Below are 27,026 nucleotides of genomic sequence, written 5' to 3'. Positions count from 1 at the left end.
TGGGCCTGCGCATCCGCAGCCTGTGCTCCACAATGGGAGAGGCCACAGCAGTGAGAGGCCCGCATACCGCAAAAAAAAAATAAAATAAAATAAAAATAAAAATAATCCTGTTTAAAATCACATCAAAAAGAAAAACACCTAGGAATAAATTTAACCAAGGAGGTGAAAGACCTATACTCTGAAAACTATAAAACATTGATGAAGGAAAATGAAGATGATACAAAGAAATACAAAGATATCCTGTGCTCTCACATTAGAAGAATATTGTTAAAATGGCCATACTACCCAAAGCAATCTACAGATTTAATGTAATCCCTATCAAAATACCCATAACATTTTTCACACAACTAGAACAAATAATCCTAAAATTAATATGGAACCACAAAAGACACCAAATTGCCAAAGCAATATTGAGTAAAAAGAACAAAGCTGGAGGTACCACCCCACAGGACTTCAGACTATACTACAAAGCTACAATAATCAAAACATCATGGTACTGGCACAAAAAAGACATGTAGATCAATGGACAGAACAGAGAGCCCAGATATAAACCCATGCAGTTATGGTCAATTAATCTATGACAAAGAAGGCAAAAATATACAGTGGAGAAAAGACAGTCTCTTTAATAAGTGGTGCTGGAGAAAATGGACAGCTACATGTAAAACAGTGAGATTAGAACATTTCCTCACACCATTACAAAAATAAGCTCAAAATGGATTAAAGACCTAAATGTAAGACTGGAAACCATAAAACTCCTAGAAGAAAACATAGGCGGAACACTCTTTGACATAAATCATAGCAATATTTTTTGCTTTCTCCTAAAGCAAAAAAAAAAAAAAAAAAGCAAAAATAAACAAATGGGACCTAATTAAACTTAAAAGCTTTTGCACAGGAAAGGAAACCATCAACAAAATGAAAAGACAACCTACTGAAAAGGAGGAAATATTTGCAAATGATGTGACTGACAAGGGGTCAATATCCAAAATATACAAACAGCTCATACAACTCAACATCCCAAAAAACAATCCAATCAAAAAATTGGCAGGACTTGAATAGAAGCTTTTCTGAAGAAGACATACAGATGACTAACAGGCACATGAAAAGATGCTCAACATCACTAATTATTAGAGAAATGCAAATCAAAACCACAATGAGACATCACCTCACACCAGTCAGAATGGCCATCATCAAAAAGTCTACAAGGGGCTTCCCTGGTGGCGCAGTGGTTGAGAGTCTGCCTGCCGATGCCAGGGAAATGGGTTCGTTTCCTGGTCTGGGAAGATCCCACATGCCCCGGAGCGGCTGGGCCCGTGAGCCATGGCCACTGAGCCTGTGTGTCCGGAGCCTGTGCTCCACAATGTGAGAGGCCACAACAGTAAGAGGCCCCCGTACCACACACACAAAAAAAAAATTCTACAAATAACAAATGTTGGCGAGGATGTGGAGAAAAGGGAACCCCTTGAACACTATTGGTAGGAATGCAAATTGGTGCAGCCACTATAGAAAAGAGTACGGAGGTTCCTTAGAAAAATGAAAAATAGAACTACCACATGACCCAGCAATTCCACTCGTGTATATATCCAGAAAAAATGAAAACACTAATTCGAAAAAATACATGCACCCCAATGTTCATAGCAGGCAGCACTATTTACAATAGCCAAGACATGGAAGCAACCCAAATGCCCACCAACAGATGATTAAGAAGATGCACTATACATATAAAATGGACTATTACTTAACCATAAAAGAATGAAATTCTACCACTTGCAGCAACGTGGATGGACCTGGAGAATATTATACTTACTGAAGTAAGTCAGACAGAGAAAGACAAACACTATGATATCACTTATATGTGGAATCTAACAAATAATACAAATGAACGTATATGCAAAACAGAAATAGACTCACAGACATAGGAAACAAACTTGTGGTTACCGAAGAGGAGAGGGATGGAGGAAGGGACAAATTAAGGGTATGGGATTAACAGATACAAACTACTATATATAAAATAGTTAAGCAACAAGGATATACTCTATAGCACAGGGAATTATATCCATTATCTTATAACAACCTATAATGGTGTATAATCTGAAAAAATACTGAATCACTATGCTGTACACTTGAACTAACATAATATTATAAGTCAACTATACTTCAATAAAAACAAAAGCAAAATAAAATGTGCAGTTCTTAAAAGGATAATTTTAATACTTATTTTAAAATTCCAATGTATTAACTTTATAAAGATATTAACTATCTTTATTAATACTCAATTGTTTCTTTTCATATGTTTTATCTAGTGGAAATAAGATTACCCATCTTTTATAATTACATTTCCATCACCTGGTTCTTATTGTCACAAAATATTTAGTACCCCTTTTATATAGTTATTGGATAATAAGATTCTATAATTCTCTCAAGAAAAGTGAATGATATACTGAAGGTACAGAAATTATTCTATTAGTCAATTATTCACATATATTTTAGAACTTCAAAGAAAGGAGCATTTTTCAAAAGTATAAGTGATGACTTCCATATGACTTATAGCAATTATCAATAATAATTCAGTAATAAATAATCTGAAGCATCATTGGTTCTCAATTTTCTTGCCTTATTTAAATGATTTACTATATTTTTGTACCTTTTATCTCCTTTAAGGTATGTATATGGCTTGATTAGATTTTTTTAAAAAGGAATATGGGGCATTATTTGTGAAAATGAAGGTCTATTCTGTTTTCCTCAGGGTCTTCTTTTAAACCATCAAAGTCCAAATAACTTGTGTAATACTAACAAATACTCTTTCAGGGTTTGGAAAAATGTTTAATTTTCTAAGTGTGTCTAATGTTTAAGGTGGGTGTTTACTCTGGGGACAGTGACATCTGTCTATAAAATAGGTTATTCTAGAAAAATACAGAATATATTACACATCACTCCCCTCCCACAGATCAGCTGCTACTTGGGAACTCAGAAGTAAAAAGAAATATATGTAAATAGATGTAATTTAGGTTAACAATTTTGGTTTCTTAGTTTAACAGAATCTACTCCAGTTAAAATCCTATTTCTCATTAACCTTACAGGAAAATAATCAGGCTTCACACAATATAAACTTAACTTGTGTAAAATTCACAGCTTTGGTGAAATAGGTCGTGAAGAGTATACATACTAAAAACAACATGTGAGAAACACAGACTGCTGTATATGTCAAGAGTTTTGGGGAGGAGAGCAATTATTGCATATCATGGATTTTTATGAAATACTAGGTATTTTTCCACCTGTGTTGTGTTTACTGCAGCTGAATCCACAGCCTCTCCTTTCTTATGTCACATCAGAGTGCCATGCTTCACATTTTCTTCTTTTTAATGGGAAAGACTCTGAGGATGTCTCTTCTTTCTGAGTAAAGATGACTATAGGTAAAATACATACCTGATGTGGAGAAAGAAATGGTAAAAATTAAGACTGATTAACCAACTCTGTGGAAAGAACCATGGTTTTGAAAGAGTGTTGCCTGGAGTCCAGGGAGAAGACACTTGCAAAGGAGACTCAAAGAAGAAATACTTAAAGTGTGTCCAGATTTTCTGCAGAAGGGCAGTAAAGCAAACTCCTCCATTTTACCATTCTGTTTATTGCAAGGAAGGAACTTTTCTTTAGCTCTCTCCATTTCCCCTAAAGTTTTACATTTGTCTTCTCTTTTATGTGTTGTTCTTACATACCTGATAGCTGTTATCTTCTAGAGGTAATAATTATCTTAAGGATTTGTGAAGGTTAGAGCTGGAGAAACTAAAATTTAACAACAGAAGTCTGTTTCCCAATTTCCTGGACAAATTAATTAATTGATTAGATTTTCTCAACTGTAAGTTTTTGTCCTATATATTTCTCTTGAGCCTTTAGCACCTAACTCCCACTTGCCTGCTAGGAAATGCTAGCACATAAGGGCAAACAAACAGGAAACAGAACAGATATAAATGGGAAATCCAGAAATAGCCAAGTTCACTTAGTTTGACATCTAGATTTTCTTTGTAGATGCTTGTGTTTGTGGTGAAAACTTTTATATTTCATACACAAAGCAGTTACATTTTCTGCTAGTAAAACTGTTCTTGTTCATACAGTGTGAAGAGTGATATATTTGATCTCATGATGATCTGCAAAAAGCATTATAACTTCTAAATACTTTACTAACATGGTCTAGTTTGTCATGTCAGCCTTCTTTTTCCATCTCTCCCATGTTTACAGACCTTTCTACTAAGGTAGATGGCAGCACAAACCAAAAAGCACAGAAAGAATGCAAAAACAAAACAAAACAGAAAAGCCACTTACCTATAAAGAGCATCATGAGATATATTTTCAGCACATATGGGAAATAGATGGATAAGTCAAAGGGCAGCTTTGTGGAGTAAGTGCCAAATGATTCAAAATAAGGCAGTGACTGATAGATGGCAAATGCTGTTTAAAGAAAAAAGGAATCATAGGAATCATGAAGGTTTCCCTCCTTAACTTGCTACAGAGATGTGTATATATGTATGCATAGTTGAAAGATATTCCAGATTTGATAACAACCATTTTGTGATAATTGCTGAATCCTTTTGCCAAAGCTATAGTTTGATATAGAAATCTGCTGATCAGATTGGCAAGGCCATTATAGCAGTGTGATTTGTTGAATTTTGTCCATTTTTTACTTTATTATGCCTATACAAAAATAGTTTAGTGTTTTTTTATTGAGGTATAGTTGATGTACAGTATAAGCTTCCAGCGTACAACAGAGTGATTCACAATTTTTAAAGGCTATACTCCATTTATAGTTAATATAAAATATCAGCTATATTCCCCATGCTGTAAAATATATCCTTGTAGCTTATTTATTTTATACATAGTAGTTCATACCAAAAATTGTATCTCAAAATACCTGTCCTCTTAGCCACAAGTAGGGGTTACAGACGAATGAACATGGAAAATGCTTCATATATTCTCCTCTTGGAGTTTCATAACACACATTGGTATAGCAGAGATTCTGTCAAGTTCTGCAATAAAGAAACTGGTTTCACCCATTTCCTCAGCTTAACTGGTCTTGGAATAGCTCTTTCTTCCTCCCCATCCCAGCAGTACTTAATAAAAATTCTGAGGAATCATATGAGAAATGCTGGCCTAAATTATTTTGAGGGAGGAGGCTCGTGTCAAATAAAAAGAGATGGACATTCTATGAAATTGTGTCCCATGTATAGACTTTGTATAACATTTCATGGAATAAAATGATAATGTACTATGGTTATATAAGATGTTCTCATCAGGGTAAGCTGAGTGAAGGTACATGGAAACAATGCACTGTTTTTGTAACTTATTTTGAGTCTAAACTTATTATTTTTTAGTTTCTTTTTTTAAAAATACAGAGGAAAACTCAGGCACCCACAGCTGTTAGAACCAGACAGTGGAATCGGCAGAGTCTGCAACTGACACTAAAGCATGCCATCTAAGATTTCCACGGGCAGCACCTAAGTCTCTGGCATTTTATTAGTATAGTTGATTTGATTATGAATATGAACTTGGTTTTTGTCTTATATTATCAGATGGGAAACTACAGTTATTAAAAGATATTAGAATTATCAAAAGTCAAGCAGGTTTTCTTAACTACATGTTTTTATACTTTGGGACATTTGAAATATATAGAAATATATAAAGATAAAATTACTATGCTCTACCACCCAGAATTAATCATTATTGATATTTTGTTATATGTGCTTTCAAAATTTTTCTGGATATACTTTGTTTTTTAATTGCAAGAATAAGTTTATGAATCTAATTTTAATAAAAGAATATGCATTTTATGGCAACTATATATAAACATGGCTTTCCTAAGAAAGGAGAATGCTTACAATTATGGAATAAAAAGAAAAGTTTCCTATACATTTATTCATCCCTATTCTTAGGAAAATATTAGTCATATTTCTACTTTATTCCTTTATATATTCTTTATAGTATTTTTCATATTATCTAACAAATGAATATACTTAATAAATGTTTATGGGCTTCCCTGGTGGCACAGTGATTGAGAGTCCACCTGCCGATGCAGCGGACACGGGTTTGTGCCCCGGTCCGGGAAGATCCCACATGCCGCGGAGCAGCTAGGCCTGTGAGCCATGGCCGCTGAGCCTGTGCGTCCGGAGCCTGCACTCCGCAACGGGAGAGGCCCGCGTACTGCAAAAAATAATAATAACTAACTAAATAAATAAATGTTTCAATGAGTGATGGATTTTGTTCTCAAATAAATGGCCAATCCATTTTATATGGTTTTCGAGAAGATTATTCCCTAGATTCTTTTGGCATAGTCTATTTGGAAACAAAACAGATTTTTAAATTATATCTAATGTGATTTACTATAATATAAGCTCCCTTTCTCTACTCACTGGTAGATAGACAACGTGTGGTTATATCATATATACTTTATAATTATTGCCAACGTCACCATCATTTTATGTTAAATATTTCTGTATGCTTTCCCATAGTTACTTAACATGTGCTCTCTTAACTTCTTTATGCCTTCGGTTTTCAAAAACTTTTATCATGTCTGTTTCAGAGTTCCCTACAAGTCTGCTAAATCCATTACAGAGGAAAGCACATATTCCCCAAATATCCTCAAGCTCTTTGCAAACTGATGCTTTCAATTATTTGACTTTAAGCTTTAGGTTTACATTTAGGCTAAGTAATTAGCCTACTTCACATTGTATTTAATAATTCATTGTTTATTGAGCATGTATACTGGGTGCATAAGACAAAGGAAGAAAGAAACAAAGACAACTCCAGATCCCCATGGAGCTTAGAGGCTAGACAGGGAAATAGACATTAATCAAAGAATCACACAAATGTCTAATTACAACTAAGATAGGTCTTACAAATTGGGGGAATTACTGTTGATGAGGAAATTGAGGAACGCTTCCCTGAGAAACTAATGACTCGTCTAAAGGCAGGGTTAACTGTCACTGGCAGAGAGTAGGCAGCATGGTAGATGTAAGTGGGAAGGCTAGTCCAGCCAAGGGGGAACTGAATTTCTATGTATTACAAATAATCACTGAGTCACTGAATGTTAAATCCCATTTGGATGAGTAAACAGACTTAGAGAGGTTAAATGATTTACCCAAACTCAGCAAGTTAATGAAGTTAAAGGCCCTCAGATTCCTCATCCAATATTTTGTCTACTGTGCAGAGCTGCTTCCCCCTTAAATTGACTTTTTAATGTTTTGCTTCTTTGCATCAAGGGAAGTATGCCAGGAAAGATAACACTGAGTCAGCTGAACAGTAGCAAAAATAGTAAACTTAATCATCAAAAAGTTTTGTGAATCATCATAACAGGACTGCTTTTGTCAGTAAGCAATACAGAAAAGTCACTCTTTTCTTACCTTCAGCGAGAACACACAAAGGATAAATCGGCATCCATAGTGTTTGACTGAGCCATGTCAAGACAGCATAGGATATTCCAATGACTGATAACATGCTGTAAGTGTACCTGAAAGGAGACAAGTTTGCTCATAAACATCATTTGCTGCTAATGTCTGGGAAATAGCAGGAGAAGAAAATACCTTACTATGTAATTGAATACACAGATAAAACTGGAGTATGCAAATTCCTTACTTTATTTCCTGTGGTGTAAGCAGGAGAAGAGGTAAAAAATGGAGAGAGAGGAACCGTGTCAGTCTGGCTTGTCTTATGGTGCAGATCACAGATAATTATAGAGGGAAGAGAGAAAGATGTAACTCTTATCCCCCAGCAAATTACAGTTACAAGTTTCCTCAAATAGTGACTTCAATTTCACTCAGAAGCCAAGCCCATTTTATGGAGAGGCTAAGTTTTTAAGACAGACAGACTTGTAAACATCTAGGTAATGAATTTTTAAAATAAAAAAAAATATGTGCCATCTTGTGTGAATAATTAAAGAACTGGCCTCAGGAGCTTGTTTTGGGTATAGGAGCTGGTTTTAAATCTTCCTTTATGATGTACTAGATGAAGTAGTCAAAATCTTTTCATTTCTCAAGCTTAAGCATACATCAGCATCACTCAGAGGGCTTGCTAAAGCACCAACTGTTAGGCCCTATCTCCAGAGTGTCTGATTCAGTGGACCTGAGAATCTGTATTACAAACAAGATCCAGGTGATGCTGATCCCACTGGTCCAGGGACCATACTTAGAACTACTGGAATAGGCAGTGCATAAATATGGCAAAACAAAATTCAAAACCTTGAAAACATGAATGCAGAAAAGTAAATCTTTCTTTCATTCCAGGACCCTAATTCCACTCCTCAGAGGCAATGACCAACGCCAATTTCTCATATATACTTTCCAAAATATTTTTGCATATACTTACCTATGTGTATATATACTATATATTATATATACATCAGTAGTGCAAGCACTCACCAAACACAGCATGTTATCAAAGTTTTGTTCTTTACCAATATAAGGGAAAAATGGTATCTCACTGCTTTGATTTTTTTTCTCTTATTACAAGAGTAGGTAAGAATCTTTTCATGTTTAAAAATCACTTCTGATGAAGTCCAATGTATCTCTTTTTGTTGTTGCTTGTGTTTTTGGTATTAAATCTAAAAACCCATTGTCAAATCCAAGATCAAAAACAGTTACCCCTATGTTTTCTTCTAAGGGTTTTATAGTTTTAGCTCTTCCATTTAGGTTTTCGATCCATTGAGTTAATTTTTGTATGGTGCAAAGTAAAGGACCAAATTCATTCCTTGGCATGTGAATATCCAGCTGTCCCAGCACCATTTGACCAAAAGACTATTTTTCCCCATTGAACGACCTTGGCATCCTGTCAAAAATCAAGTGACCATAAATTTGAGAGTTCATCTCTGGACTGTCAATTCTATTCCATGATATACCCTTATGTCCGTTATCACAGTCTTGATGTGTGCAACTTTGGTTGCTTTGTAGTAAGTTTTGAAATTGGGAAGTGTGAATCTTCCAACTATGTTCTTTTTTTTTTATTATTTTTTTTTATTTTTATTTTTATTTTTTTATTTTTTTGCGGTATGCGGGCCTCTCACTGTTGTGGCCTCTCCCGTTGCGGAGCACAGGCTCCGGACGCGCAGGCCTAGCGGCCATGGCTCACGGGCTTAGCTGCTCCGCGGCATGTGGGATCTTCCCGGACCAGGGCACGAACCCGTGTCTCCTGCGTCGGCAGGCGGATTCTCAACCACTGCGCCACCAGGGAAGCCCCGCAACTATGTTCTTTTTTGAGATTGTTTTGGCTACTCTGGGTTCCTTGGGTTTCCATATGAGTTTTAGGATCAGCTCCTCAACTCCTGCAAAGAAGCCAGCTGGGATTCTGATAGGGATTGCATTGAATCTGTAGATCAACTTGAAGAGTGTTCCATCTTAAAAACATTGTCTTCAACCCATAAACACGGAATATATCTTTCCACTTATTTAGATCTTCTTTAATTTCTCTGCACAATGTTTTATAGTTTTTAGTGTACAAGTTCTGCCCATCTTTTGTTAAATTTATGTCTAAGTACTTTATTTTTTGATGTTTTGGTTTTTAAATTTTATTTTAGGATAGGCCATTGCAAATGTGTAGAATACAATTAATTTTTGTACAGCTGACCCTTGAACAACACAGGTTTGAACTAAGTGGGTCCACTTACATGCAGATTTTTTTCAATAGTAAATACTACAGTACTATACTATCTGGGGTTGGTTGAATCCAGATGCAGAACCTAAGATACAGAGGAACCCTGTATACAAAGGGCCAACTATAAGTTATATGTGGATTTTCAACTGTGCGGAGGGTCAGCACCCCAACCCTTACGTTGTTCAAGGGTCAACTGTATATTAATTTTGTATTCTACAACTTTGCTGAACTAGCTTATTCTAATATTTTTTAGTGAATTCCTTAAGATTTTTTATATACAAGATCATGTCATCTGCCAGTAGAGATAATTTTACTCCTTCCTTTCCAATGTGGATGCTTTTACATCATTTTCTTGCCTAACTGACATGCCTAGAACGTCCAGTACAATGTTGAATACAAGAAGCAAGAGTAGACACTGTTGTCTTGTTCCTGATCTTTGGAAGATCAGTCTTTCATCATTAACCATTATATTAGCTGTGGAGTTTTCACAGATGCTTTTATCAGGTTGAGGAAGTTGCTTGTCAAAAAGTCACTCTAGGTTAAATTGGGAAGATAATTCTGCCCCCATTTTACAGAGAAAAAAATGAGTTTTAAAAAGGTTCAATACTTAGGAATTTCATTCCTAAGTTAAGAGAAGTGAAAACATATGTGCACACAAAAGCTTGTACATGGATGTTCACAGCAGCATTCCTCCTGACCAAAAAGTAGAAACAACCCAAATGTCCATCAACTGATAAATGAATAAATAAAAATGGGTATATCAATATAATGGAATATTATTCGGCCATAAAAAGAAATAAAATACTGACACCTGTTAAAACATGGACGAGGGCTTCCCTGGTGGCGCAGTGGTTGAGAGTCCGCCTGCCGATGCAGGGGACACAGGATCATCCCCCAGTTCGGAAAGATCCCACATGCCCCAGAGCGGCTAGGCCCGTGAGCCATGGCCGCTGAGCCTGCGCGTCCAGAGCCTATGCTCCGCAATGGGAGAGGCCACAACAGTGAGAGGCCCGCATACCGCAAAAAAAAAAAAAAAAAAAAAAAAAAAAAAAAAACATGGACGAACCTTGAAAACGTTATGCTAAGTGAAAGAACCCAGTCACAAAGGGCGCATATTATATGATTCCATTTACATGAAATGTCCAGAATAGGCAAATACATACAGACAGTAGGTTAGTGGTTGCCAGGGCTGGCAGGAAAAGAGAATTGGGTGCGACTACTAATGGATTTGGGGCTTCTTTTGGGGGTGATGAAAATGTTCTCAAATTAGATAGTGGTGATGTCTTTACACATGTCTTTGAATACACTAAAATCGACAAATTTTATACTTTAAAGGGGTAAATGTTAAGGTCCATGAATTATCGCATTGCTGTTATTTTTAAGGTTGTGTGATTTGCCCAAGATCATATAGCAGTGGAGGTGAGGTTCATACTGAGATCTTCCACTTCTACGTCCAAAAGTCTTTCCATCACATCACGATACCACTCTCAATGCCAAAACCACTTTGTTCTCTAGTGGGTCTGCTGAGCTTATCTGAGACTGAATCGACACTGAAAGAGTTGGGCATACCAGAGAATGAAACATCAGAAAGCCACAGTCCCAGATGAGGCTCCATGTCTCATAAACAGAAAGTCATGGGCTACAAAACTCCCTGAAGTTTGCCCCAAATCCACAAATCTTTCAGTTAAAAGTGAGAAATAACTAAGTTATATATAACAAAGAATTATAGTCACTTTAATTCAACAAAATATTTCATTAAATTCATTCTACTTAGAATATCTTAACTCAGCCAAGTTATTGACAATATAATAAAGAATTTATATAACCTCAGCTAAAATGCTAGCGTTCTTCTGTTACCCCTCCACATCCAGATCTTTCAAGCAGGAGGGACAGTTCTCATTTGTGAGAGCTTGAAGTAGCAGTTAGGAGCCTCTCCAAAGTGAGCCACTGAGCAAAGGGCTCAGCAATTTTACACCATTGCTGGTAGAGATAACACACAAAGTTTTAGAATTAGAAAGAAACATAACACCATCTGGAGCAAGGGTTCTTAACCTGAGGTCCAAGGATTCCCAGTGAGTCCATGAAAGAACTTCAGTTATTTGAACCCACTGGAATTGTATACAAATGTTTGTGGAGGTGTGTTTTTTTCCCCAGAGAGATAAGGCCTTATATTTAAAATATTCTTGAATTCAAAGAAACCAACTTTGTAAATTGTGACTATGATAGAATATGTCTTGCTTTGCTTATTAAAGTAACACATACCAGAGCAATTGCAAAGAATGCCTTTCATTAGCAACAGCTGTGAGGTTTATTCCAAATTGGTGTATGCCAAGTCTTCTACTGGGAACCTGATGCAATGATTTGCTCTTGATACCATGGTAGGTTTCCATTATCTCTGATATGTCCATTACGGAAAGCACTAAAAATACATTTCCATATCAAGATAAAATAATATGAAAAGGGTTTATGTATTTCTCTCTCATTCAGAGTAACCAAATGTAAGCAGCTATTACTGGCTTCACTTTAGAAAGCAATTTGGCTTTGTCTTAAAAGAGTATTTTGTCTCCTTACCTAACCATATCCAATAGATTCCAAAAGATGAATAAAACACACACCACGTATTTCTCTTGGACTTCCTCTTGACTGGTGATCACCACAAAGAGGATGATTATTCTCTCAGTGAGCTAACAAAGAAATAGCAAAGTCAAGAATTAGGATCATCTGTTAAGCAGGTAGGTAATTTTCTAATTTTAAAAACCAGAGTTCCTCTTAAAAGTATGCTTTAACTATAAATATATATACTACACAGTTAACATGATCTCTGAGGGAGCAGGGTTACAGATGAATTTCACTTCCTCCTTTTTGTTTTTCTGCATTCTCCAAATTATATGTAATGAATAAGAAGATAACATATTTCATCTGAATCAGGGCATGTCCCTTCTTGTGATACATGCACACATGGTTTTTACTCACTTTGACAAGCTTTTATTGAGTGTCCACTATGTATCAGATGCTAAGACTACATATATAATGAAAGCATGGTCCTTGCTACACAGGGTAGCAATGGTAGGAGCATGTGGGGCAGTAACTATAACACAGTGTGAATAATGCTGTCATTTAAAGGGCTATATATGGGAGCACAGGGGAGGGAGATACCTGAGAAAAAGATGCAGACAGATTTATGGAGGCGGGCAACATTTCAGTTGGATCTTGAGGAATGGACAGGGGTTTGTCAGGTAGACTGGATAGAAGAATGGGCATCCTAGGCCAAGGGAGCAGCCTGAGCAAAGAGGCAGAGGTGTGAAAACACACGGTGTGCTGGGGAGTAAGGAGAACCCCTGGGGGCTAGAGAAGAGGTGCACAGAAGGGAATCCTAGGAGATAAAATTGAAAATGTGTTGGGGGCTGGGATGTGAAGAGTTTTGAATGACAGGCTGAGAAATTTCCATTTCATCCAACAGGGAAGCCCCGGTAGTTCTGGGGGGGGTTGCTTTGTTTTTTTTTGGTGGGGGTGGGTGGGAGGTGGGAGAAAGGGAGAAAGGGGAAGCGAAATAATATAATCCTAACCCACATAAGCTAGTGGAAAATGAAAAGAATTCAACAAATTCATATTTTTCCAAGTCAATAAGCATCTATAAATCATTAAGAATGCACACACTTATGGCTCATCTCCAGTTACTGACCTCAAAATATACATTCCTCTTTCCAATCTAAATATAATGTGCCTTCTTATGCCATATTAATATACTTTGTACACTCTGCATTGTTTGTTTGCTTTTTAATAGAACATTTTACTTTCCTCACAGTGGTCGAAGGAAAATATACCTGAGATTGAGGGAGCATATTAGTGATAAAGACAAGGGCTGCTTTGTATTTTTCAATAGCTGTCTTTATTTTTAAAGTGGATCAAGGACTAAAGACTGAGAAAATCTATGACTTAGAATCATAGGTGTTTAGTCCTGGAAAATCACCTAGTGCAGAGAAATCCAGGATTTGCCAACATTGGGCCACATGATCAGAAATCCACATGTAGAAGCTGTATCAGTGTGTTTATAACCACATTGGTGAGTTAAGAGGGCCCTTGCTTGGCTAAGGAAATTAGATATGATTCAAACCTTAGTCAATCAATGGAAGCTACCTACATGGCTGTTTTTCTTTCGTCAGTCTTTCTTTACAATGTCCTAGTTTCTTGATTTAACCATATTTATATAACGAATTAGACTTAACTGCAATGATAATTACTGAATGATCCAAGCTTGCTGCTATGACACCCAGCAGCCTTTGGATACAAGATCTTAGCAGCAAACAAGTATTTAAGCACTGCCTAATCCTACATTTGATCAGTACCTGCTAATTAGGAAAATTATCTAATTTTTGACAAAAATCTCAGGAGATACACACATGAATGCATACACACATATTTATAATTACATGGCTGACTACTGAAAAAGAGAACATAAGCTACCTTTTGATAAGATGGCTTTCTAAGGGTCCTGCTAGATACTTGCCCAACCCCACCTTTTTACAAATAAGGAAACTGGGAACCAGAGAAATTAAGTGACTTGCCCAAACTAGTGGCAGACCTGGAAACATATATATCCCAAACCTCTGGTTTCTAGAGTTGTAGGCAATCCCTGATGTCAGGCTGCCCCTCAACTGATGAGTAGGGAGGGAAAACTCTCCTAAAAGAGAGAGACTGGAGCTGCACAAAGAAACTCACTGTTTAAAATCAAGTGAGGGACTGTGGCATGTTAGTGATGGTAACCTGATTGCAGAGAAATCAGCAATCAGCATGCCCCCCAAAACACAACCACATACATAGAAAGGTATGTGAAGGCCCTCCCCCCATATGATGTCAGTCTAATTAACAAATTATCTGATGGTTATTTAACTCTAACTTGACCATTCAATGGCAATACAATGGGAGAATTTAGGAGGTGATATTCTTAAATTGGTAAAAAGCCAATATTTATTAGTTACTTTGTGCCAGGTTCCAAACACAGCCATCTCATTTAATCTCCATAAGGACCCTAAGAAATGCTATTGTTATTAACATGACAATTACTAATAAATGGTCTTGTAATGTTTAGTGCAACTCAAACAGGCAGAATAAAAGCACAGTAAAAACACTATAACTTAGGCCAAATTAAACATAGTGGTAATGTGGTTAACTCAAAAATTTGGTAACTACAAAATAAAAATATTTTGCATTTTTATGTTCTATTTGGGAATCCTGAACTCCAGATTAAGCAATGACTAAAATTGTTACTTTATAAATGGCATCTAGCAAATTAGTTATAAACTATTGAAGGAGTAAAAAATCATACAACTACAGGGAGAATTTCTACAATCTTAAAAGTAAGTTAGTTTTAGCCTCAAAGACTATTATATTACTAAAAGGATAACCCAAACTATTTTAAATCCTGTAAACTTTTGTTGAGAACTTCAGAAACATACCCTTAAATGTTCAAATCACCACATTCTTCTGTAAGACAAAAGCATCTAAATACTATTTATATATTTTTACTTATTCATCAATCAATAGATATTTATTGAGGGTACTATTCTGAATTCCGGGGGGTATAACACCATGAACAAGACCAAGTCCCAACCCTCATGGTATTTATGTCCTAGTTTGTGAGATAGACACTGTAAACAAATGTAGCATAATAGTTGAGCGTTCAAGAAAACTAACCCAAATCCAAATTTTTGCTCCACCATTTACAATTTATGTGAATGTGGATAAGTTATTTAACTTTTGTGTTAAGTAATTATGCTGGAGATAAAAATAAGCATAATTTAATGTAGTGATTAGTATATTTACAGGAAAATACATTTTTCTATATAATCAAGACTATCAGTGAATAAAAAAGTTAATCTCGGGCTTCCCTGGTGGTGCAGTAGTTGAGAGTCCGCCTGCCAATGCAGGGGATACGGGTTCATGCCCCAGTCTGGGAAGATCCCACATGCCGCGGAGCAGCTAGGCCCGTGAGTCATGGCTGCTGAGCCTGCGAGTCCAGAGCCTGCGCTCCACAACGGAATAGACCACAACAGTGAGAGGCCCGCATACCACAAAAAAATAAAAATAAAAACAAAAAAGTTAATCTCAGCATCTTTAAAATTATACTGTGAATGTAGATTTATAACTATCACAACTCCACTGATCAAATGCAAAAAATACCAGAAAAATGGAAAATCTTAGTACAGAGTGAATTGTACCTAATAATTCATTATGTACAGAGTGAATAATTCATTCTCAGGAAGCATCAAAGTTTCGGGAATCTCATAGCACAACACTATCCGCAGTACAGTTTTATCTCTAACAATATAAACCTGTTCCCAACTCAAAACTGAAAAGAAAATCTCTATGACCTTATGGAAAAAAAATAATTAAATCTAGCAATGCAAAGAAGCACCTGCGTCATGGTTTAAAAGAAATTAGGGTGAAACTTTGCTGTTTTCCTAAAAGGGTTTATTTTAAGACACTCTCCTTGGGTATATCCTTCATATTTGTTCTTATGAATCTGTGACTGTGAAATCTTTGGAATGATTTTTGGCAAGCAGACCCCTGCTTGTCCTTATCAGAAATAGGATGTGATATCGGTAAAAATAAAAATTGTTCTGGTAATTTGGGCTCACAAATGGAAGTTCTGTAGGCACGATAATTTGGGGGTGATAACTCCCAGTGTTTTGATTTATAGATTTTAAAAATTGTGTAAAATGAAGACATGTGCAGCGATGTTTATTGGGATGCAAAGGTAAGGAGGCAGAATTTAGCCGTTTTATTTCAGTTATGTATAAAGTCTTTGCATTTCTCAAAAGGTAAAGGAGTAAAGTGGATAACTCTGAGGGTTTCCTAAAGGCAAATCAGCCTAATGTCATAAGACAAAGATTAGTTTTGCAGATATTTTCCCCTCTCGAGTTGAAACATCCTAAAGCTGTATTAATAAAAACCTCTTTCTTGGGCTTCTGCACAAGCGAAGTCAGGAGAAAGCCCTTCAAAATCAATATTTCAGGGTTGGTGGTATTTCCGCTCCATAAAAGCAAGTTGTTTTGATTAAATATACTAAAATAGTTTCCCAATTCAACTTTTTTTAAAAAATCAAGCTAATAAAATATGCAAGCTCATTTGGGAGCAAGGCGTTAGAGAGGAGAGATGTCGAGTTTTCACTTATCACTTTTAATTATAGTTATATTCTACTTTTGGACCTTTTTTACTTTCCCATTTTATAAATTAAAAATACCAAAAGTTTACTTTATTTCCTGATATAATTTTAATTGGCATGTAATTGTTTCCAAAATGGATGTATATAAACAACTATTTATGTTATCGTTTTGCCCTTTTCCTCTAAATTGTATCTTTAAAAAATACATAAACTATACATCTCTGTGTTAACTTATTATACTCTTATTGTCAATGGGTTCCCCCCCTTTCTTTTACCAACTGTAATATTAGAAAATCAAGTGGCTCTTCCCTAACTGTCAAAATAAAGATGTGTATAAAACATTTAAAAATGTACAGAAGAAAACACAGAAAACAAACATACCCTCCTAAACACACACCATCATCATTTGATACATGTGATTCTAATTGCTCAACTAGCTAAGAGTTCCTACAGCTTTTGGGAATTACTTATCTTGATATTTTGGAAGACCAGTTCCCAAAAAGAGAATTCCGTTGTGACTTAGCAATCTCTCAAAGGTAATGTCAAAATAACACCACAAATGAGTGGACATGTTTTTCAACCTACTTGAAAGCAGCTAGATACCATGCATTTTTCCAGATACTATATGCAATCAGCTATGATTACTGTATGAGTAGCTTAGCCATGTTCTTAACTAGTTTCACTTAAAAGTGTGGAAACAGGAAAACCAAGAATAATAATACAACTTTAGACTTTTGTTTGGTTATTTTAAAGTTAGGGGCCTCAGAGTCATCTCATAATGAGATAATTCTTCTAACTATCTACAGAACTCTAATAAAAGAAGGGGGCAGAAAATGAAACTTTGGACCCGATGCTGTGCTCTTGAAGCTTTTTACAATACTATGCCCATTCTGAAAACCATAGAAAAGATAGTAAATGAATAAAAGAAACAGAGGACAGGTAAAATCTCAGAGATAAAAAGAGGAAGCCAAACATCACAACAAAAATTAACAATAATCAGCCCAGGATGAGAATGGTAATTGTCTTCAATACTATGATGATCCCTGATTGCTCCTGACAACAGAAACTTAAAAATCATTTGAGCCCCATCAACAGTAGACTTTGCCACCTCACCTTTAAATAAAAAGTGTCAGTGTATACTTGCCATTAATTTTTAATTACCAAACCAGGATATATTCTGATTACAGTGATCATACTTCCAAAAGCCACTACAGTTTCAATTAATAGTGATTAAAATCACACTTAAATATTCTGGAATTTCTAGGACTGCAAGAAATCAGATTTCTAAGTTGTATAATACTTTCTATTTTTGGATAAGCCTATATACTTTTGGAAAGCATAAAATATATGCATATTTTCTAGACATATTCAAGATGCTCTTCTTTCTTACAAATTTAACTGTCCTGTTTCTCACTTGCATTTCCTTCTTTGGAAATAACTAAAATAACACTGCTCTGAACTTTGAAACTGCTGTTTTACCATAAAATTAATATTATCCAATTTAGCCTAAAAAAGTACAAAATCCAAAAAAGTATGCCAAAAGAAAACATGACTTAGATTCAAATAAATTTGATCATACTCCAAGCAAAATAATTCCATATGACAGAATACAACTTTCATTTAACCTGGGTTGTTAATTCTGTTCTCTAAAATTAGCATTAGACAATGCTATATGCATCTTAGTTGTTAACAAATAATAAATACCAATAAATCTTTTCCTAAATAATATGCTTCTTCTGGGCTTCCCTGGTGGCGCAGTGGTTGAGAGTCCGCCTGCCAATGGAGGGGACACGGGTTCGTGCCCCGGTCCGGGAAGATCCCACATGCCGCAGAGCGGCTGGGCCCATGAGCCATGGTCGCTGAGCCTGCGCGTCCGGAGCCTGTGCTCCGCAACAGGAGAGGCCACAACGGTGAGAGGCCCGCGTACCATAAAAAAAATAAAATAATAATAATAATATGCTTCTTCTGGGACAGATTTGTACTCCCTTTTATTTTGTAAGGAAATACATTTAAGGCATTTCCATCTAGGTTTTGGCTAGCTAACTGACTACTCTGTTACTAGTTTGTACTCTAAATATTGCCCCAATTTTTATTTTACATTTGATATGTCAACACTGAAAATGTCTTCATCCTAATGAATACTATTTCTCTACTTTTACTGAATAAGCAAAATTTAAAATCTCCCATGAACTTGCAATGCTGAGTTCTTGATAGACTCCTCAAGTTTATACTCCGATTTCCATCTTTTAAACTTTCATGGTATTTTAAGCAAATTTTAATACAAAGATCTATGCCACTCCTTCAATCAACAAAATTTAAGGTGTATGTTTCTGTTATAAGCACTTTGCTAGGTGCTGGCTATACAATCAGATTCTGATATTTCAAATATTTTTACAATGCAAATTGGTCACATTTTCTTATTCATTTTTCCAATTTATTTTGAAAACAGTTAAAATTATACTCATGTAAATACCTTTTCTGTAAATTTTAAACATATGCTCATATAGTCACTTAACCCTTATCTCTCCTTATGGAAAATACCCCTTTTTGTTTTTCTTGCCTTAATTCAGTGATGATTTCATATACTAAATATCTACCAGTGACTTTCCCACCTTCCTTCAACCTGCCTTTAAAAGGAACAATGGTCACCTAGGGCTAGAAACAAATGATACCTAAAATAACAGCAATAGCAACCAGGTATTGTATTTTTTTTTTACCATCATTATTGGAGTAAAATTGCTTTACAATGGTGTGTTAGTTTCTGCTTTATAACAAAGTGAATCAGTTACACATATACTTATGTCCCCATATCTCTTCCCTCTTGTGTCTCCCTCTCTCCCACCCTCCCTATCCCACCCCTCCAGGTGGTCACAAAGCACCAGCTGATCTCCCTGTGCTATGCGGCTGCTTCCTACTAGCTATCTATTTTATGTTTGGTAGTGTATATATGTCCATGCCACTCTCTCATTTTGTCCCAGCTTACCCTCCCCCCTCCCCATATCCTCAAGTCCATTCTCTAGTAGGTCTGTGTCTTTATTCCTGTCTTGCCCCTAGGTTCTTCATGACCTTTTTTATTTTTTTAAGATTCCATATATATGTGTTAGCATACAGTATTTGTTTTTCTCCTTCTGACTTACTTCACTCTGTATGACAGACTCCAGGTCTATCCACCTCATTACAAATAACTCAGTTTCATTTCTTTTTATGGCTGAGTAGTATTCCATTGTATATATGTGCCACATCTTCTTTATCCATTCATCTGTTGATGGACACTTAGGTTGCTTCCATGTCCTGGCTATTGTAAATAGAGCTGCCATGAACATTGTGGTACATGACACTTTTAGAATTGTGGTTTTCCCAGGGTATATGCCCAGTAGGGGAACTGCTGGGTCATATGGTAGTTCTATTTTTAGTTTTTTAAGGAACCTCTATACTGTTCTCCATAGTGGCTGTATCAATTTACATTCCCACCAACAGTGCAAGAGGGTTCCCTTTTCTCCACACCCTCTCCAGCATTTATTGTTTGTAGATTTTTTGATGATGGCCATTCAGACTGGTGTGAGATGATATCTCATTGTAGTTTTGACTTGCATTTCTCTAATGATTAATGATGTTGAGCATTCTTTCATGTGTCTGTTGGCAATCTGTATATCTTCTTTGGAGAAATGTCTATTTAGGTCTTCGACCCATTTTTGGATTGGGTAGTTTTTTTATATTGAGCTGCTTGTAAATTTTGGAGATTAATCCTTTGTCAGTTGCTTCATTTGCAAATATTTTCTCCCATTCTAAGGGTTGTCTTTTCATCTTGTTTATGGTTTCCTTTGCTGTGCAAAAGCTTTTAAGTTTCATTAGGTCCCATTTGTTTATTTTTGTTTTAATTTCCATTTCTCTAGGAGGTGGGTCAAAAAGGATCTTGCTGTGATCTATGTCATAGAGTGTTCTGCTTATGTTTTCCTCTAAGAGTTTGATAGTGTCTTGCCTTACATTTAGGTCTTTGATCCATTTTATCTTTGTGTATGGTGTTAGGGAGTGTTCTAATTTCATACTTTTACAGGTAGCTGTCCAGTTTTCCCAGCACCACTTATTGAAGAGGCTGTCTTTTCTCCACTGTATATTCTTGCCTCCTTTATCAAAGATAAGGTGACCATATGTGTGTGGGTTTATCTCTGGGCTTTCTATCCTGTTCCATTGATCTATATGTCTATTTTTGTGCCAGAAGCATACTGTCTTGATTACTGTAACTTTGTAGTATAGTCTGAAGTCAGGGAGCCTGATTCCTCCAGCTCCGTTTTTCTTTCTCAAGATTGCTTTGGCTATTCGGGGTCTTTTGTGTTTCCGTACAAATTGTGAAATTTTTTGTTCTAGTTCTGTGAAAAATGCCAGTGGTAGTTTGATAGGAATTGCATTGAATCTGTAGATTGCTTTGGGTACTAGAGTCTTTTCACAATGTTGACTCTTCCAATCCAAGAACATGGTATATCTCTCCAACTATTTGTATCATCTTTAATTTCTTTCATCAGTGTCTTATAATTTTCTGCATACAGGTCTTTTGTCTCCTTAGGTAGGTTTATTCCCAGATATTTTATTCTTTTTGTTGCAGTGGTAAATGGGCGTGTTTTCTTAATTTCACTTTCAGATTTTTCATCATTAGTGTATAGGAATGCCAGAGATTTCTGTGCATTAATTTTGTATCCTGCTACTTTACCAAATTCATTGATTCACTCTAGTAGTTTTCTGGTAGCATCTTTAGGATTCTCTGTGTATAGTATCATGTCATCTGCAAACAGTGACAGCTTTACGTCTTCTTTTCCGATTTGGATTCCTTTTATTTCTTTTTCTTCTCTGATTGCTGTGGCTAAAACTTCCAAAACTATGTTGAATAAGAGTGGTGAGAGTGGGCAACCTTGTCTTGTTCCTGATCTTAGTAGAAATGGTTTCATTTTTTCACCATTGGGGTATTGTATTCTTAACTAAGTCCTAGGAACTTATCCAACCCATTTTCTCAGTTATTCCAGACAAAACATGTTATTTTTACATCACATGAGAAAATGAGATTCAGAACAATTACATGACTTGTTTAAATTCATACAGCTGTTAAGAGGTAGAATTGGAATTTAAATCCAGGTCTGTAGAGTCCCCAGGTCTATATGACTAGATACTATAATACATATACATGAGTGATCTCTCCTTTCCAATTGTATTCAGTAAAAGTGGCAGAATGAACAAGAAATGGCTGGGGAGTATTCTAATCTCTGGACATGGATGAAGGGGACTTTTATTTGAAAATCTATTATTTTCCAGGCAATGTGTGTGGTGTCCTTTTCCCTAAAAAGCCCAATGATTGTGGGTAATAAGACCCCACAGTGGGAGGCAGAGGAGGCAGGCACCAAACCCAAGTCTGAATGGCTCCAATCCTATGCCTCTCTGTCCTATACTGCTCAGGGCTGTGGCATAGTGAGAGTGGGAAGTGGATGTGAAATCTCGTCCCAGCAGAGGATCACTGCAGTGTTGTTCAGACCCACAAGCATCATTTCCCTGAATGTTTTCCAAATGGCTATTCTAAGTGTGCAGTGTTTTAGGATGAGGTAAGTTTTTCATGGAATTCTCCTTGTTAGTGATGTGGGTTGCAAATTAGCAAAGGTTGGCTTTTTCGCTACCATAAAGTCAACAGAGGCTATAAATAGAACAAAGTTAAGTATGCAACAAATTCTATAACACAAATAATGCGATTAAAACCTACCTGCAGAAACCTAGGCAGAAGATGGTCTGATTCAATGCCAACATATATGTGCAGCAACTCCAAGAGGGAAACAGATTGGCAAAGTCGCATGACAAGTCCAATTGCATAAAAAGTGTCAACCATTGAATCTGTGTCCAGTGAATTAAAAATACAGACATGGTAAGTAAAACACAGATCACAACCCAAATCTATAAAGCACTTTGAAATACAGTTGAGACTCCTTACTTCCTTTTTCATAGTACATGTGAGAAATTTCCTAAATAGATTACTAAATTACAAAGACTATGTAATCAAAGAAAGCACTTTATATCATTGTACATTTTAACTGCTCCTCTTCCAGAAAGGATTTAAAACTTGAAAAAGAAGGCTCCATGGTCAAAGCTAAAGCATTTATTCCCCATTTATGAGATTCTAAAGCAATCCCAGCATAAAAGTAAACAGCTAGACTCTAGACTACACCAGTGAAAACAGGCTGGAGGTGAGTTTATTAAAGAAGCTGTGGTGCCCACACCTTGTCCATTGACAAGAAAATGACGGAGATGAGAAAATATGATTTCAGAGAAGCTTTATGGAAATGAGATTAATGATGCCATGATATCAAATAACATCTTACGTGTATCTAGCATTTATGGCTCATACATATGTAGTTAGTGCTTTCTGGATTTCTATGAGTTTTAAACACTGGAACTTGGGCCCATTGCAGAGGGCCCAAAAGAAATACTGCTTTTGGAGAAAGCTGAAATGGGAGGCAAACAAATGTTCCTCTAAATAGGATAAATGTGTTGGTTTAACTTTTAAAATGAAATCCTGCCATGTTAAGAATCTTCTAGGGAAGTCTTTGTTGTCTTCACTCCCTAGTGATCATTCACATGATAATAATTTATCAAACACAAAGGGTTTCTCTTCTCAGCAGCTCTATGAGGTAGACATTATTATCATCCCCATTTCATAGATAATTCCTGAGGCATAGACAGTCCATGCTCTTATCCATGGCCCTGCACTTGCTATAAGAGAATTAGCAGTCACACAGCTCCTTGAAGGAAGAAAGTAGCAGACATTACTATTCCAGGTGCTTGAGTGCTGTTGAGCTACTTAATTTATACATTGATTCAGGAACTGTACTGAACCCCACGTAATTCTTTTCAGTCTGCCTTCCATATGAATGGGTTGTGTTTCTTTAATAATAACGTAGCTTCTATAATTATAACAGCAGGACAACAATTAAGAAATAAATACACCGCTGACTAAGGCATTTTTCCTACTGGAAAGGCCAGGAAGCATAAGAAAGAGTTCATGCCTTGTTACTTATGTTGTAAATGACCTATAATATGCCCTCAAAGCCACAGCTAACTTCCAAGGTCTAGAAGTGATGTTTTTTCCTAAAAACATAAGGGAAGTTTTCCTAAGCCCTTTGTTTCCCTCTGCTTGAGGACTCCCAACACTCATAGTTGAAATTCAAGCCTCAGGCTGTATTTTTCGAGGTTCTTAACAAAGGCAAGAATTTATCTGTAGATTTGCAGTAAGAAAAAGCAACATAAAATGGTTTATGGTGCCACAGAAGTAGATTAATTTTCTTATGATACAGAAGTCTGAATTGATGAGCACAGATATATTTTCCCAGATATATCCTGGATGTTTGTTTTTAGCTGAAACCAGCAGTTGCTCAAATTGTCAAGTCATGCAACAGTTGTAAACTGTGATGACACCCATGTGAGGATGGAACGTGAAAAGAATGTTATTTTGACAGTCAGAATGTTAAATGACAGTGATTCATTTTTTGGAAAACTTCAATGCATTTAAAATCTTTATTTTTTAGGAAAGTGGAGGAAGCTTATGACTTAAACCATTAATGCTAACTCCCATATAGGGGATGAGTCATCTACTAAGTGTGCCATTTTCTTATGGACACATTGCCCTTTAAAGGGACCCAACAGAAGCCTGGGGAATATAAAGTTTGTCTTTCATTTGTTAGTAGTTTCCAATTATCTGAAACCTGGGGAATAAATAACAAGAGAAGAATTGGTTAATTCCTGATTTCTCTGCAAAAACTGTTTTACTGGAATTTACAGATTTCCACAACACACACCATATCTGCTAAGGTTTGGTGCAGAACCAAAAAGGAAGAGTGAAATGGCACCACCTCAATGCCATGTCTATGTTTTCAGGGCAAATGCCTACTCAGGGGGAAGCCACATACCTTTAAAGCCCTCATCTTACCTCCCCCCCTTCCTCCAAAAAGGTTTTGGTTTTTGCAGTAAGAACAAAGCATGCTTACTGAAAAATATGGTCACTACATGTTAGAGAAGTGAAGGCTATTAGGTGCAGTTCATAGAAGTTAAAAAATTATAACCAGGACTAGGTGAAAATGAAGATTAAAAGTTAAAAATCCAAAACTGTTTTGGGCTTTTACCTTTTCCAAATGAAAAGAATCTGACTGTCATATTTGTGAATATCCATGAGTGACCAGAGAACTGGATTAAGTAGTAGATGAAAAGATAGGCATTCTTCCTATACCTACAATAAATACAGGAAAATACTTCATTTAAACATATTAAACACTTCCTTTATAATCACCCTTTCAGCATTATACACATCTTTTCACTAACTTACTGGCCAATCTGAGCAAGCAAGAGAACCCATATCAGAGTCCTTTATTTGCTCACCGCTCTAAACCCCATCAGATTTTGAAAGCACACACTATCTGTTAAAGTGACGATCCTGAGTTTGTTTAAAGACAAATATGGTTCTATTTCAAAATCCACTTTCATCTTTGATAAACCTCTAACCTTGCTGCTCCCCAAGGGATAAAAGTAAGCATTGCAAAGTAGGCTTTGAATATTTTTGAAAAGAAAATATGGATGGAGAGGGGCTGATGTGGTCGACATGTATCCCTGCTAAGTGCAGAACTTGAACTTGGTAACTAGTTCATAGTTACAAGAGGGGAGTAGCAATGGTGGCATTCCCAGGTGGCGGATAATTCGGTCATTGGACACACCTGACTTCTGAATGCATTATGTAATTAGGGACAGGGTCTCACCACTGCCTATTATATTTTGCAAGAGCAGATAGCTTCCTTCACCAGACACACAGAGAAAGCAGTTTAGTCACTTGGGCCAGATATGGGAAGTCAAGCTGGCTTTTTAAATGGGTTGCTGGGGAGATGACTAAGAGAAGATTGACAGATACACGTTTGAGGGAGCTAAAGAAAGCACCGTTTGAAGCGTTGCCTCCGGTTTGGAAAAGCCGTGGGAGTGGCCCTGCCCAGGGTAGACAAGATTTTTCTCCTAGTTGAAGATGTGAAACCTCTGGGAAATAAGGCAGATAAATTGGGAAGCAGATACAGTGTAGCTTGATGATTTTACATGGGCACCCCTACAGATGACTCAAGTACTACTAAATGAGTGGGGAAGAGGAATTCCTCCCTCAAACCTACAGCAGAATCACATGGTGCGTGGGTTAAACTTACACATCCCAGTCTCTACCCTCATACCACTGAATCAGTTTCTCTGGAACTGGGCCCTGAAGTCTACACGTGTGACTGGTGTTTCTGCAGCAGGTAGAGAAAGTCAAGGGAAAGAGCTCCAGGTCGGCCGAGGGGGGAGAAAGAAAAAGACGGCAAGAGAGAGCACAAAACGAAGGGTGGCCACGCAGCCTGTCCTTCCCATTTCCTCAGCTATAAAATGGCGGAAATAACAGTTACTCCTAGGGTTGTCGAGACAACTGAATTAGCTAATACCTGTCCAGAGCCCCACGGAGTGTGGGCCGTAAGTTTGCTCGGGCACTGGCCGGTGCTCCCCCAGCTCATCAGTATCGGCACCACCCACCGCCCCGTTCCCCACTATCAACCCCGGCGGCTCCTCCTCCCGTACCCCCTCCTTTCCCTCCTCTGCCGAGCGCCCTACCTGGGCTGCAGCCAGGCGGGAAGCTCCACGGGTCCCATGTGCCGCCGTCTCCAGTCCCTCCACGCCGACCGGGAAGCAACACCCGCCGGGAACGCGGGAGGGGCGGCCGGGCGGCCTGGCGCGGAAGGGCGGGGCCTCTCCTCACGCAGCAATTTACCAAAAAAAAAAAAAAAAAAAGTTCCTACGGCGGCGGGAGCCAGCTGCACCACCACTGGCACGCCCAAGCGCGGCAGGTGCCCGAGGCTGGGCCGGCCTGGCGGGGGCCCTAACACACCCCAGTCCCAAGTAAGCTGCACCAGGATCCTTACCCGGCTTCCTAATCTTTGGGTTGAGACTCCGTTGCAGCCTCGTAGAAACTAACGGACCCTGACCTTTGACCCCGGAAGCGTAGAGCCTAGCCATCCCAAAGCCTCCTGGGATGCGTGAGCCGCAGGTGGCGCCTCTTATTACCCTCACCTGTGAGAGCGGTTAGGCTAGGACGATTGTGAGCACGCCTTCCCTAACACTTTTTCAGCCAAGAGGCCTGATTCCTCAGTATCAGACATCCTTGCCCTCTCATTTCTCCTGGGTCCTCACTGATGCTTGCAAATCC

General features: G+C 37.3%; 1 protein-coding gene across 6 annotated transcripts in view; it reads right to left on the bottom strand.

Annotated features, from left to right (window-relative positions):
- Positions 1–26,753, bottom strand: part of HACD4 (3-hydroxyacyl-CoA dehydratase 4) — a 100,297-nt gene extending 73,544 nt beyond the window's left edge. For 2 of the 6 annotated variants that reach the window (XR_010841962.1, XM_067041426.1), the window contains exons 1-6: positions 26,435–26,568; positions 24,943–25,046; positions 22,533–22,660; positions 12,199–12,311; positions 7,386–7,492; positions 4,315–4,440 (exon numbers count right to left, since the gene is read on the bottom strand). Coding sequence is in view for 4 of the 6 variants with exons in the window: in XM_067041426.1 (XP_066897527.1) it covers positions 4,315–4,440; positions 7,386–7,492; positions 12,199–12,311; positions 22,533–22,660; positions 24,943–25,046; positions 26,435–26,472 (616 nt within the window). In the remaining 2 variants the exon portion in view is untranslated. Of the gene's footprint in view, positions 1–2,183; positions 3,424–4,314; positions 4,441–7,385; positions 7,493–12,198; positions 12,312–22,532; positions 22,661–24,942; positions 25,047–26,434 lie in introns of those variants that run through there. The other 4 variants (XR_010841961.1, XM_059072510.2, XM_067041425.1 and 1 more) reach the window with 4 other exon arrangements.
- Between the last annotated feature and the right edge of the window lie 273 nt (positions 26,754–27,026).

The sequence above is a fragment of the Kogia breviceps genome, chromosome 8 (assembly GCF_026419965.1).
Source record: "Kogia breviceps isolate mKogBre1 chromosome 8, mKogBre1 haplotype 1, whole genome shotgun sequence".
NCBI lineage: Eukaryota > Metazoa > Chordata > Mammalia > Artiodactyla > Physeteridae > Kogia > Kogia breviceps.
Note: the sequence above shows the minus strand (reverse complement) of the source record. Positions and strands in the feature narration are given on the sequence as shown.